This window comes from Macaca fascicularis, chromosome 5 (genome assembly GCF_037993035.2).
Source record: "Macaca fascicularis isolate 582-1 chromosome 5, T2T-MFA8v1.1".
Taxonomy (NCBI): domain Eukaryota; kingdom Metazoa; phylum Chordata; class Mammalia; order Primates; family Cercopithecidae; genus Macaca; species Macaca fascicularis.
The window spans coordinates 178,357,301-178,372,763 of record NC_088379.1 but is presented as its reverse complement, the minus strand read 5'-3'; the positions used below and the strand labels follow the sequence as shown (position 1 = coordinate 178,372,763).

Here is a 15,463-nt window from a genome sequence, read left to right as displayed (position 1 = left end):
GTAGAGCAGAGATACAAGAGGAGAGGGCTTCAGAGATCTGTAGTGTCCACATTAAGTCTTCAACTAAGTACTAACCAGTTTATACATGTGTGAAAAATAACTGAGACCAGGAAAAGAACCACCCGAAAGGATAATAGGGAAAGACACTGAGAGTTCACACAGAAGAATAGCTCCTATTCTCATCAACAAATTCTAAAACCTCATCATTTCAAAAGCATTGTATAAAGTACATAAAAGGGTTTTGCATCAGTATAGTACTAGGAAAAAAATAGCCCTTAGACTCAATTCTGCTTTGATCCCACTTCAAAAAAAGACCTGCTAAAATCAAACTGTTTCCAAATAACTTACGTGCTTCAAACGACAAAATTTAAGAAGATTTGTTGGACTACAAGAATACCCAGAACACAAGGCAAAAATCACAATGTCTGGCATTTAATTAAAAATTATTAGGCATGCAAAAAAGCAAGAAAATATGAACAATAATGAGAAAAAGTAATTAATCAAAATTGACACAGAAATTACATAGATTATAGAATTAGTGAAAATGGGTATTTATATAATTATTATAACTATATTTCATATGTTCAAACAACAAGAAGTAAAATTGAACATGTTAAACAGAATTATGAAAAATAAAAACATAACACAAATCTAAACATCTAGAAATAAAAAATTAGAATGTTCAAGAAGAAAAATATACTCTATGAGATTAATGGCAGATTATTCATTGCAGAAGAAAATATTAGTTAATTTGAAGATGATGGAATTATGCCAAATAAAACACAATGACTAAAAATGATTTAACAGAGTTATCAGTGAGCTACGTGACTAATTCAACTTGTCTAATATGCATGTAATTGGAGTTCTTAAAGAAAAAAGGTCAAGGTAATATTTGAAAAGATAATGATCAAAATATTTTCAATTTAATGAAGTACAAAGTCCACAGATCAAGAGATGCTCAATGAACTCTAAGCACACACACACACACACAAATAAATAAAAAGAAACCAAGTCACAACATGATCAAAGTGCTTAAAATTATGATGATAGAGAGAAAAAAATCTTAAAAGTAGCCATAAGGAAAAAAACATTACATACGAAGGAACATCAGTTGTCCTGAGTGGGGTAGGGAGGTACAAAGATTAGGATGGCATTAGATTTTCATCAGAAACAATGTAATGCAGATGACAGTAGAGAAATATAAAGTACTGAAAAAATCAGTCAAATGATAATCTTTTACACAGCAAACATATTTTTCAAAACCAAACTGCATTTTGAAGCTTACAAAAATTGAAATAATTCATCACCAACAGAGCCTAAATACAAGGAATGACATAAAAAGTCCTTCAGCCAGAAGAAAAATAACAGATAGAAATAATAATCTGTGCTCAAATTAAAAGCACCAAAAATGGTAACTACATGTTTTTAAAATGATTTTTTATTACTATTTAAGTATCTTTAAAAGATATGTGACTATATGAAGCAAAAATAATAACAATATTTTGGGGGGTTTATAACATATGTGGAAATAAAATGTATGACAACAGTGGTGCAAAGGCTTGGAGCAGAAAATGGAAGTATACTGTGGTAATATTTTTATAAATATATGAAGCAGTATGTTACTAGAAGGTAGAGTGTAATAAGCTAAAGATACTTCCTGTAAACACCAAAGCTATCACTAAAATTACACAGCAAAGCATTATAACTAATAAGCCAACAATGAATATAAAATGAAAGCATAAAGTAGTCAATTATTTAAAAGTGGGAAAAGATAAGAAATAGAAAATAGAAAAAAAGAGAAAAAGATAATAGGCAAAGAACAGATAGAAAAAAATGGCAAGAGGGTAAATTTAGACTCATCATATCAATGATCACATTAAATGTAAATGGTCTAAACACCACAGTGAAAGGCAGAGATTCTCAGACTGAATTTAAGAAATAAAAGGCAAGACCCAACTCTATATGCTGCTACAGAAGAAGAAAAAAGTGTTGATATAAAACACAAATTGATTAAAAGTAAATGAATGGAAAAAGATATACCATGCTAACACTATGAAAAGAAAGATGAAATGGCTATATTAAAATAGGATAAAGTAGATTTCAGAACATAGATTATTATTGAGAATGAAAAGGTCATTTCATATAATAAAGAGGCAGAACATCAAAACACGTGAAACAAAAGCTGATCAAAGTACAATAAGAAAGAGACAAATTCAGAATTATAGTGAGATATTTCAAAAATCCCTGTTCAGTTATTGATAAAACCAGTAAACAGAAAATCAGTAAGAATATGAGTTGAGCACCATCAGTCAACTTGACCTAATTGATATTTATAGAATAATCCATTCCACAATACTAAACTATAAAATATATTCTTCCCAAGTGCACATGAAACATTTTCCAAAACATACCATTTTCTGGGTCACAAAACATGCCTCCATAAATTTAAAAGGATTCAAACCATGCAAAGTGTATGTACTATGAGCACAATAAATTAGATTATAAATCAAAAACAGAAAAAAATCTAGAAAATCCTCAAGTATATTGAAACTAAACAATGTTCTTTTAAATAATCTATGAATAAAAGAAAAAAATAGAAAATGTATAATTGTGTAGGATTGAATGAAAGAGAAAACACACTCTTTAAATTTTGTGAGATACAGCTAAAGAAATATTTGGAGGTAAATCCGTAACACTGAACATCCATAGTAGAACAGTGGAAAGGTCTCAAATCAATGACCTCAACTTGTACCTTAAGAAACTAGAAACAGGCCGGGTGCTGTAATCCCAGCACTTTGGGAGGCCTAGGCGGGCGGATCCCGAGGTCAGGAGATGGAGACCATCCTGGCTAACACAGTGAAACCCCGTCTCTACTAAAAAATAAAAAAACAAAAAACTAAAAAACTAGCCAGGCGAGGTGGCGGGCGCCTGTAGTCCCAGCTACTCCGGAGGCTGAAGCAGGAGAATGGCATAAACCCAGGAGGCGGAGCTTGCAGCAAGCTGAGATCCGGCCACTGCACTCCAGCCTGGGTGACAGAGCAAGACTCCGTCTCAAAAAAAAAAAAAAAAAAAAGAAGAAAAAAGAAACTAGAAACAGGAGCTGGGCACAGTGGCTCACACTTGTAATCCCAGTATGCAGAAGGTTGAGGTTGGATGATTGCTTGAGGCCAGGGGTTTGAGACCAGCGTAGGTAATGCAGAGAGATCCTGTCTCTACAAAAAAAAAAAATAATAATAAATAAATAAATAAATAAAAACGTGAGCCAGGCAAGGTGGCACGTGCCTATTGTATCAGCTGCTTGGGAAGCTAAGGCAGGAGGATTGCTTGAGCCCAGGAGTTTAAGGCAGCAGTGAGCCATATCACACCACTGCACTTCAGCCTGGGTGACATAGTGAGACTCCATTTCAAAAAAAAAAAAAAAAAAAAAGGAGTAAGAGCTCAGGAAGACGGGCGCGTAGATGCTTCTGGAAAGAAAGCTACGATGGCTGCCCAGGAAGAGCCCCAGGTCCAGTTCAAACTTGTATCGGTTGGTGACAGTGGTACTGGGAAAACGACCTTCGTGAAACGTCATTTGACTGGTGAATTTGAGAAGTGTATAGCCACCTTAGGTGTTGAGGTTCATCCCCTAGTATTCCACACCAACAGAGGACCTATTAAGTTCAATGTATGGGACACAGCCAGCCAGGAGAAATTCGGTGGACTGAGAGATGGCTATTATAACCAAGCCCAGCGTGCCATCATAATGTTTGATGTAACATCAAGAGTTACTTACAAGAATGTGCCTACCTGGCATAGAGATCAGGTACGAGTGTGTGAAAACATCTCCATCGTGTTGTGTGGCAACAAAGTGGATATTAAGAACAGGAAAGTGAAGGCAAAATCCATTGTCTTCCACCGAAGGAAGAATCTTCAGTACTACGACATTTCTGCCAAAAGTAACTACAACTTTGAAAAGCCCTTCCTCTGGCTTGCTAGGAAGCTCATTGGAGACCCTAACTTGGAATTTGTTGCCATGTCTGCTCTCTCCTCACCGGAGGTTGTCATGGACCAGCTTTGGCAGCACAGTATGAGCACGACTTAGAGTTTGCTCAGACAACTGCTCTCCCGGATGAGGATAATGACCTGTGAGAATAAAGCTGGAGCCCAGCGTCAGAAGTCTTAGTTTTATAGGCAGTTGTCCTGTGATGTCAGTGGTTCAGTGTGTATGCCACCTCATTGTTATCTAGCTAAGCGGAACATGTGCTTCATCTGTGGGATGCTGAAGATGAGTGGGCTTCGGAGTGAATGTGGCAGTTTAAAAAATATCTTCATTGTTTGGACCTGCATGTTTAGCTGTTTTGGAACCTAGTTGATTCCTAGAGTTTCAAATATAAGACTGCTACAGTGGGCCAGTCGCAGTGGCTCAAGCCTGTAATCCCAGCACTTTGGGAGGTCGAGGCAGACTGATCACGAGGTCAGGAGATCGAGACCATCCTGACCAACATGGTGAAACTTCCTCTCTACAAAAATGCAAAAATTAGCTGGGGGTGGTGGCGTGGGCTTGTAATCCCAGCTACTCAGGAGACTGAGGCAAGAGAATCCCTTGAACCAGGGCGTCAGAGGTCACAGTGAACCGAGATCATGCCACAGCACTCCAGCCTGGGGACAGAGAAAGACTCCATCTCAAAAAAAACAAAAAAGACTGCTACAGTCACACAGTCACATCACAATATTCAGTGGTGAAATCTTGTTTGTTACTATCATTCCCATTCCTTTATCAAAATAAAGTTGTATTTCCAAATATCTAAAAAAAAAAGGAATAAGAAAATAGAAAAGAAACTAGAAGTCAAAGAACAAAATAAAACCAAAGTAGAAGAAGAGAACTTATGAAAAAAATCAGAGTAGATATTAATAAAGTATATAAAATCAATGAAAAAATTAATGAAACCCAATGCTGCTGCTTTAAGAAGATTAATAAAATTGGTAAGCCTCTAGACAAGTCAATCAGAGGAAAAAAGAGAGAAGACACAAATTACACATTGTCAGAAATAATAAAGGTAACATCACTACACATTTTACATATATTTTTTAAAATAAGAAAATATTATAATGAACATTATGCCAATAAATTTGACAATTTAGATGAAATAGGTAAATTTCTTGAAAGACACAAACTACCTATTTCATCCAGGTATAAATAGATAATCTAAATAGCCTATTAAATAAATTAAATTTGTAATTTAACCACCCCCCAACAACAATAACAACAAAAACACCTCCGGGCCCATCTGACTTCGCTGGAGAATTCTACCAAACATTTAAGGAACAAATGATGCCAATTCTACAAAAACTCTTAAGAAAATTGAAGAAGATGAAATATTTTTCACCTCCTTTCATGAGGCCAGAAGTTTTGGGAATATGAAAACCAGATAGACATTATATATAAGAAGATAATACAATATGGCTGAATAGGATTCATTCACAAAAAAGCAAGATTGTTTTAACATTCAAAATTAATTAATGTAATTCACCATATTAACAGCCTAAAAAAGAAAAATCATATGATCATCTCAACAAATGCAGGAAGAGCATTTGACAAAATTCAATCAGTATTTCTGCTAAAAACTCTTAGCAAAACAAGGATAGAAGAGAACTTCAATCTCATAGAGAGCGTCTATTTAAAAAACTTAAAGCTCATATCATATTTAATGGAGACTGACTGAATGCTTTTTCCCTACAAACAGGAAAAAGGCAATAATGCCTTTTCTCACCATGTTCATACAATATTGGACTGGAAAGTTCTGGCTAGTTCAATAAGGCAAGAAAAAGAAATGAAAGGCATCCAAACTAGAAAGAAACTGCCTTTGTTTATTGGCAAAATCATCCTCTATGTAAAAAATTGCTCGAAATTTACCAAAAAAATAACTACTGGAGCTAATATGTGACTTCAGCAAGATTTTAACATATAAGATCAATATATATAAAATCAGTTGTATTTAGGTATTCTAGAAATTATTAGAAATTAAAATTTTTTAGACAACACAATTTGCAATATGCAAAAAAATAATTTTCATCCATACTTCATACAAAACACAAAAATTAACTCAAAATGGATTATAGTTCTAACTGAAAACTATAAAACTTCTAGAAAAAAATTTTATGGTCTTGGGTTAGGGAAAGATTTCTTAGGTATGGCAGCAAACGAACAATACATAAAAGAAGAAATTGATAAATTACACTTCATCAAAATTAAGAGATTCCACTCTTCAAAAAAAATTTCTAAGAGAAAGAAAAGACAAGCTACAGGTTGGGAGAAAATGTGTGCAAATTGTATACATGATAAAGAAATTATATCTATATAAAGAACTCTCAAAATTAAATAATGAGACACCAAACAACCCAATAAAAAAAAATGGGAGGAGGCAAAAGATTTTACCAGAAGCTTCTCCATAAAAGACATACAGAAGGTAAATAAACATAGGAAAAGGTTCTTGAAATCATTAGTCATTAGGGCAATGCAAACTAAAAACACAATGAGATACCACTGTGTAAGCTACTACACACCTGTAAGAATGTCTAAAATTAGAACCACTGGCCATGTGTTATCAAGGATAACATGGAACTGTCATACAATTATAGTAGGTACGGAAAATGGTACAACCACTTTGGGAAACTGGCAATTTTTTAAAAAGGCAAACTTTTTTATGATATGATCCACTTATTTCAACACATGATCCAGCCATTCCATTTATAAATATTTACCCAAGAGAAATAAAGGTATATACGTTGTATATAAATATTAATAGTAGATTAATTTGTAATAGCCAGAAATTATAAACAACATAAATGTCCACCAATACCTAAATGGATTTTTTAAGTTGTTATGGACTGAATGTTTGTGTCTGCCTAAAATTCATTAAAGCTCTAGTCCCCACTGTGATGGTATTTGGAGATGGAACCTTTGAGAGGTAATTAGAGTTACATTAGGTCATGTAAGCGGGGCCCTCATAATGTGATGAGTGGCCTTGTAAAAAGAGGAAACTCTTGTGCATGCACAGAGGAAAGGCCATATGAAGATATAGTGAGGAGGCAACTGCAAGCCAGAAGGAGAGACCTCATTAGATATTGAATCATCTAATACCTTGATCTTGGACTTCCCAGCCTCCAGACTGTGAAAAATAAATTTCTGTTGGTTAAGCCACCTAGTCCATTGGCATTTTGTTGTGGCAGCCCAAGTTAACTAATACATTCATACCATAGAATGTTAGTCAGCTGTAAAAAGTATGAACTACTGATATGTACAACAAGAAGAATGAATCTGAAAGAAAAATTACGCTGAATGAAAGAAGTCAGAAAAAGAGTTTACATATATCATTTCATATGTATAAAATTTTAGGAAATGCAAACTAATCTCGTAGTTACAAAAAGGAGTTCAGTGAGTGAGTGCTTGAGAATGAGGGAGACAGGAAGGAACAAGAGAGAGTGACCTCAAAGGGTCACAGCAAAACTTTTGGGGGTCATGAATATATTATCTTGATTGTGATAATGGTTTCACAGGCATATACCTATGCCAAAACAAATCAAGTTGTTCACTTTAAACATATGCAGTCTATTTTATGTCAATTACACTACAATACAGCTTTTAAAAAGAAGAATAATCAGGAAAATTCTGATAGAGAATGATGAGCAGATACATGTTGCCAGACATTACAGAAAGCTAAAAATATTTTTATCTGACATAATATGTTCCAGGATTGATAGATCTGTGGACTAGAACTAAAACTTTCTAAATGAAATTGCATATATTTGAGGTTTTAGTGTAAAATAAAGGTAAAATTCCATATCAATGGGAAGAAGTTGGATTATAAAATAAGCTGTAAAGCTAGTAGCATTTTCTTTTTTAAAAAAAGAAGCGATCTCTGTCTTACTCTTTACTAAAAAGTAAATTCAAGTGCATAAAAAAAGTAAATAGGAAAAGCGAAGCCATAAAAATACTAGGAGAAAATTACAGTTTTAAAAACAATATTGAAAGGGCTTCAAGACAGCTGACTAGAGGCATCTGGTACTCACCTCCTCCACAAAGACGCAAAACCTCCTCCATAAAGAACCAAAATCACAAATACGCAATCACACTTCAAATAGATCACCTAAGAGACAATGCCGGAATTCAACAGAAAAGTGACAAGAGACACCTAAGGCAAGGAAGGAGAAGGAAGTGAGGCAACCTGCTCTGCCTGACTGCCAAAATCAGCTGGGAGCATAGAGATGTTCCCCAATAAGGGAAAATAGTAACTGAGAGACCCCAGTGGTCCATATTTCCACCACAGACTACTGCAATTCTAGCCACAGAAGAGCCCCTCAAACTATGTGGACAATGAGACTAATATAGGGAACTACCAGGAGACTCTGTGATGGCAGTGCTGCAGAGAGGAGGCTCACGCCAGGTCTCACACCCATCCCAGCAGCCCCTATCAGAATGCATTCCACCTAGGAACCCAATAACTAACTACTATACCTCCATATCTCCAAAGCCCCATTGACATCCACTGATCATACCCAGATACCATTGCTGGCTGGTGTCACCAGGACCAAAGACAGAGCCACTGGCAGTGACCACACCACACCCAATAGTAGGGCCATCATACATTTAAAAGTGCCCTGAGGAAAGTTATCCTGCTTATAGCCACCACTTAGAACTGAAGCATGTGCTCCCCAGCCACCTGTTTGTGGCTGCTGCCACTAAAAGCAACCCCATCTTCACCAGCAGCTGGTGCCACCTTCACAACACACCCGCTGCCACCCTCATCTGAAGATGTATTGAACCCCATCTTCACAACACAGCCACTGCCACCCCCTTCTGAACATTCCACAAGGGGCCTGGGGATCACCCCATCCTTGCCTACCACAGCCAGCTACCACAGACACCACCAATGAGTGTGAGAACAGGCCCACCTGCCCCAATCTATATTCCCTCGCAGTGCCCAAACACATGACCAGTGGCCTAAGGATGAGTCCAACCAACCTGCCACTACCGCCACAGGTGGCATTCATCCATCAATGCCACCTGCAGGCCCAGAAACTAACCTACCGAGGCTGTCACAGCCACTATCAACACCAGCACAGACCACATAGAAGCCAGAGGGTAGTCCCACCACTGCTACTGCCCATTGTCCACATCATGCCCACCGCCCAAGGACTCAAAGACCTTCCCACTTGCCTGATTAACCATTGCCACTGCCCCCACACCTGAGTAAGCTGCCCAGAGTTCAAAAATCACCCAGCTGGACCTGCTAACATCAGTGCCTATTACACCACCCAGGGCCCAATGATAGGCACACTCAGTCTGCCACTGTGACCAATGGGGCCTGGGAACTGGCCTGTGTGATGTCCCCATCCTCAGCAAAACTTTAAACATGTCCTCCACTAACAATTGCAACCTAATCCACTGAGAAAAATCAGACATTACAGATGTGTTTATAGCTGAGGAAACTATATGGGGACTATACTAGTGTACCCACACAGAATGAAAGCCAAAGTGCCCTACATAAACAGAACCATAGATACGTCTTTAGAAAATCATCTTTCCCTACAAAATCAAATTCAAAAACTTGGAAGAGGTGACTGTTACACCAGATGTGCAGATATTGACGTAAGGACACAAGAAATATGGAAAAGCAAGAAAATATAAACACCTCCAAAAGAACACAATAATTCTCCAGTAAGAGATTTCAATTAAGAAATTTATGAATTTCTTCCTGAAATTCCTGGAAGAAGAATTTAAAATAATATTGAAGCTCAGTGAGATACAAGAGAACTAAGAAAATAAACGAAGTCAGTAAAACAATTCAGGGTATGAATGAGAAACTTAGCAAATAGATCAATATCATTAAAAAGTATCAAACAGAAATTCTGGAACTGAAGAATTCATTGAATGAAATACAAAATACATTTGAAAGCTTCAACAATAGACTAGATTAAGCAGAAGAAAAAACTTCAGAACTTGAAAACTGGTTTTCTGAAATAACCCAGTCAGGCAAAAAAATAAAGAAAAAAGAATTCTAAAGAATAAACAAAGCCTACATCACATATGGAACACCGTAAAGTGACCAAATATTCAAATTCTCAGTGTCTCAAAAAGGGAACAGAAAATGAAGGGAATAGAAACCAATATAAAAAATAGTAGCTGAAAACTTCCTAAGTCTAGCAAGAGATACAGACATCCAAATGCAAGAAGCTCAAATATTTCCAAACAGATAAAATTTCAAAATGTCTTCTCATTCACAGCACATTTCATCAAACTGTCAAAAGTCAAAGACAAAAAATGAAATTCTAAAAACAGCAAGAGAAAAATGACTTGTCACTTATAAGGGAAGCCCCGTCAGATAAACAGTAGATTTCTTAACAGAAACTTTACAGATCAGGAGATAATGCAACAATATATTCAAAGAGCTGAAGGAAAAAGACTGCCAGCCAAGGATACACTACCCAGAAACGTTATCCTTCATAAATAAAGGAGAAATAAAGCCTTTCCCAGAAAAGCAAAAGCGGAGGGAATTCATCACCACTAGACCAGCCATACAAGAAAAGCTTAAGGGAATCATATACATGGTAGTGAAAGGATGATATCTACCATCATGAAAATACTCAAAATTATATAACCCACTGGTAAAGCAAGTTCACAAATGAGGAATAGAAGACTCGAGTGTCACTCCTACAAAAAACCACAATGATAAACAACAAAAGAGGAAGAAAGGATATACAAAATAACCAGAAATCAATTAATAACATTGCAAGAATCAGCACTCACATATTAAAAATAAGCTTGAATGTAAACCTTAAACTTTCCACTTAAAAGATATACACTGGTTCAATGGATTTTAAAAAGCAAGATTCAACTATATGCTGTCTATAAAAAAACTTATCTCACCTGTAAAGACACATATGTACTGAAAATAAAGGGATAGAAAAAGATATTTCATGCAAGTAGAAACCAAAAATTAGCAAGAGAAACTATACTTATATCAGATAAAACATACTTTAAGTCAAAAATAGTAAAAAGAGACAAGAAAGGTCATTATATAATGATACAGGGATCAGTTCAGCAAAAGGATATAACAATTCTAAACATGCACCCAACACCAGAGCATCCAGATACATAAAGCAAATATTAAATATAAGGGAGAGATAGACTCCAATACAATAATTGTTGGTGACATAAACACCCCACTCTCAACATTAGATAAATTATCTAGACAGAAAATAAACAAAGAAACATTCTATTTAAACTGCACCTTGGACCAAATGGACCTAACAGACATTTCATCCAAATGCTACAGAATATACATTCTTTTCATCAGTACATGGAATATTCTCCAGAACAGACCATATGCTAGGATACAAAACAAGTCTCAAAAAAATCTTAAAAATTGAAATTATATCAAGTGTCTTCTCAGAACAAAATAGAATAAATCCAGAAATCAATAACAACAGAACTTTGGAAACTGTTTAAATACATAAAAATAAAACAGTATGCTCCTGAATGACCACTGGGTCAAGGAAGAAATTAAGGGGAAAAATTAAAAAAAATTTTGAAACAAGTGAAAATCTAAATACAACATACTAAAACTTATGGGATACAACAAAAGCAGGGCTAAGAGAGATTTATAGCAATAAATGCATACAGTGAAAAAGAAGAAAGATTTCAAATAAATAATCTACCAATGCACCTCGAGAAACTAAAAAAGCAAGAATAAACCAAGCCCAAAATTAACAGAGAAGAAATAATAAAGATCAGAGCAGAACTAAACAAAATTGAGGCTTAAACATTACAAAGGATCAATGAAACAAAAAGTTGGTTTTCTGAAAAGATGAGCAAAATTGATAAACTACTAGGTAGATTAACCAAGGGAAAAAAAAGACCCAAATAAAATCAGAAATGAAAAATGAGACATTACAATGGATACTACAGCAATACACAAGATCATCAGAGATTATTAAGAACAACTATACACTACCAGACTGGAAAACTTAGAGAAAATAGGTAAATTCCTAGACACATACCTCCTACCAAGATTGAATCAGGAAGAAATTTTAAAAAAACCGACAGACCAATAACAAATAATGAGATTTAATTAATAATAAAAAGTCTCCCAACAAATAAAAGTCCAGGACTGGATGTCATCACTGCCAAATTCTACCAAACATACACAGAATTAACACCAATTCCCCTTAAACTATTCCAGAAAATTAGAGAAGGGAATTCTTCCTAACTCATTCTATGAGGCCAGCATTACCCTGATAGCAAAACAAGGACACAGAAAAAACAAACAAAAAAACTACAGGCCGATATCCCTGGTAACGATAAACACAAAAATCCTCAACAAAATGCTAGTAAACCAAATCCAACAGCATATGAAAAAGATAATATACCATGATCAAGTGGGATGGTTCAACCTCTGCAAATCAATAAATGTGATTCATCACATTAACAGAAAAACTGTATGATTATCTCAATAGATAAAGAAAAAGCATTTGATAAAATTCAACATCCCTTCATGATAAAATCTCAACAAACCTGGCCTAGAAGGAACATACCTCAACATAATAAAGGCCATATATGATAAACTCACAGCTAACATCATATCAAATGGAGAAAAGTTAGCATCCTTTCCTCTAAGAACTGGAACAAGACAAAGATTTCCACTTCCATCACTCCCATTCAACATAATAGTAGAAGTCCTAGCCAGAGAAATCAGGCGAGAGAAAGAAATAAAAGGCATCTAAATTGCAAAAAAGCAAGGCAAGGTGTTCCTTTTTGGAGATGACATAATCTTATATCTCAATTTAAAGACTCCACCAAAAAAGGAAACTTTTAGATCTGATCAATGAATTCAGGAAAGTTGCAGAATACAAAATCAACATACAAAAATCAGTAGTGTTTCTATAGCTCAATGACGAACCAGTCAAGAAAAAAAAAATAAGGTAATCCCATTAATGGTAACTGCAAATTAATTAATTAGTTAATTAAAATACCTAGGAATAAATTTAACCAAGGAGGTAAAACACCTCTACAAGGAAAACTATAAAACTCTGATGAAATAAATTGAAGATGACACAAGCAAACAGATAAACATTTCATGCTCATGGATTGGAAGAATGAACATCATTCAAATGATGGTACTACCCAAAGCAATCTACAGATTCGATGCAACCACTATCAAAATACCAATGTCATTTTTCACTGAAATAGAAAAAAAAATCTTAAAATTCACATGGAACCAAAATAAGAGCATGAATAGCCAAAGCAATGCTAAGCAAAAGAACAAAACTGGAGGCATCACACAACCTGACTTTAAAATACATTATACAGGTTGTGGGCAAGATGGCTGAATAGGAACAGCTCCGGTCTGCAACTCCCAGCAAGATCAATGTAGAAGGTGGATGATTTCTGCATTTCCAACTGAGGTAACCAGCTCATCTCATTGGGACTGGTTAGATGCTGGGTGCAGCCCACAGAGGGCGAGTGGAAGGAGGGTGGAGCACCCTGTCTCCTGGGAAGTGCAAGGGGTCAGGAAACTCCCTCCCCTAGCCAAAAGAAGCCCTGAGCCACTCTGCCATGAGGAACAGTGCATTCCCTCCCAGATACTACGCTTTTCCCATGGTCTTCACAACCCGCAGACCAGCAGATTCCCTTAGGTGCCTACGCCACCAGGGCCCTAGGTTTCAAGCACAAAACTGGGCAGCTGTTTGGGCAGACACCGAGCTAGCTTCAGATTTTTTTTCCCCAAACCTCAGTGGTGCCTGGAATGCCAGGGAGACAGAACCGTTCACTCCCCTGGAAAGTGGGCTGAAGCCAGGGAGCCAAGTGGTCTAGCTCAGTGGATCCTGCCCCAGTGGAGCCAAGCAAGCTAAGATTCATTGGCTTGAAATTCTCGCTGCCAGCACAGCAGTCTGAAGTCAACCTGGGATGCTCAAGCTTGGTGATGGGAGGGACATTCGCCATTACTGAGGCTGGAGTAGGCCGTTTTCCCATCACCATGTAAACAAAACCACCAGGAAGTTGGGACAGGGCGGAGCCCACCATGGCACCTCAAAGCCACTGTAGGCAGACTGCCTCTCTAGATTCCTCCTCTGTCAGCAGGGCATCTCTGAAAGACAGGCAGAAGCCCCAGTCAGGAGCTTGTACTTAAAACTCCTGTCTCCCCGAGACAGAGCACCTGAGGGGAGAAGAGGCAGCTGTGGGCACATATTAAGCAGGCTTAAACGTTCCTGTCTGCTGGCTCTGAAGAGAGCAGTGGACCTCCCAGCACAATGCTTGAGCTCTGCCAAGGGACAGACTGCCTCCTCAAGTGGGCCCCTGACCTCCGTACCTCCTGACAGGGAGACACCTCCCAGCAGGGGTCAACAGACACCTCATGTAGGAGAGCTCTGGCTGGCATCTGGTGGGCTGGTGGGTGCTCCTCTGGGACAAAGTTTCTAGAAGAAGGAACAGGCAGCAATCTTTGCTGTTCTGCAGCCTCTGCTGGTGATACCCAGGCAAACAGGGTCTGGAGTGGACCTCCAGCAAACTCCAGCAGACCTGCAGCAGAGGGGCCTGACTGCTAGAAAGAAAAGTAACAAACAGAAAGGAATAGCATAAACATCAACAAAAAAGGACATCCACACAGAAATCCCATCCGAAGGTCACCAACACCAAAGAACAGAAGTAGATAAATCCAAGAAGATGAGGAAAAACCAGTGCAAAAAGGCTGAAAATTCCAAAAATCAGAAAGCCTCCTCTCCAAAGGATAACAACTCCACACCAGCAAGGGAACAAAACCGGAAAGAGAGTGAATAGGATGAAGTCACAGAAGTAGGCTTCAGAAGGTGATTAATAACAAACTCCTCTGAGTTAAAGGAGCATGTTGTAACCCAATGCAAGGAAGCGAAGAACCACGAGAAAACGTTAGAAGAATTGCTAACTAGAATAACCAGTTTAGAGAAGAACATAAATGACCTGATGGAGCTGAAAAACACAGCATGAGAATTTCGCGAAGCATACACAAGTATCAACAGCTAAATTGATCAAGTGGAAGAAAGGATATCAGAGATTGAAGATCAACTTAATAAAACAAAGTGCAAACACAAGATTAGAGAACAAGAAATGAAAAGGAACAAACAAAACCTCCAAGAAATATGGGACTATGTGAAAAGACCAAACCTATATTTGATTCATGTACCTGAAACTGATGGGGAGAATGGAACCAAGATGAAAAACACTCTTCAGGATATTATCCAGGAGAACTTCTCCAACCTAGCAAGACAGGCCAACATTCAAATTCAGAAAATACAGAGAACACCATGAAGATACTCCTCTAGAAGAGCAACCCCAAGACACATAATCATCAGATTCACCAATGTTGAAATTAAGGAAAAACGTTAAGGAAAGCCAGAGAGAAAGGTCAGGTTACCCACAAAGGGAAGTGCATCAGGCTAACAGCAGATC

General features: G+C 37.1%; 1 protein-coding gene across 1 annotated transcript; it reads left to right on the top strand.

Moving 5' to 3' along the window:
- Nucleotides 1-3,451: 3,451 nt before the first annotated feature.
- Nucleotides 3,452-4,379, top strand: LOC102134069 (GTP-binding nuclear protein Ran-like). Its single transcript, XM_065544601.2, has one exon. The coding sequence runs from the start codon at nucleotides 3,482-3,484 to the stop codon at nucleotides 4,079-4,081; it is 600 nt and encodes a 199-aa protein (XP_065400673.1). The 5' UTR covers nucleotides 3,452-3,481; the 3' UTR covers nucleotides 4,082-4,379.
- The last annotated feature ends 11,084 nt before the right edge of the window (nucleotides 4,380-15,463 follow it).

What these genes read in the sequence shown, in the direction of transcription:
- LOC102134069 (XM_065544601.2), top strand. Translation starts at nt 3,482, where the DNA reads ATGGCTGCCCAGGAAGAGCCCCAGGTCCAGTTCAAACTTGTATCGGTT.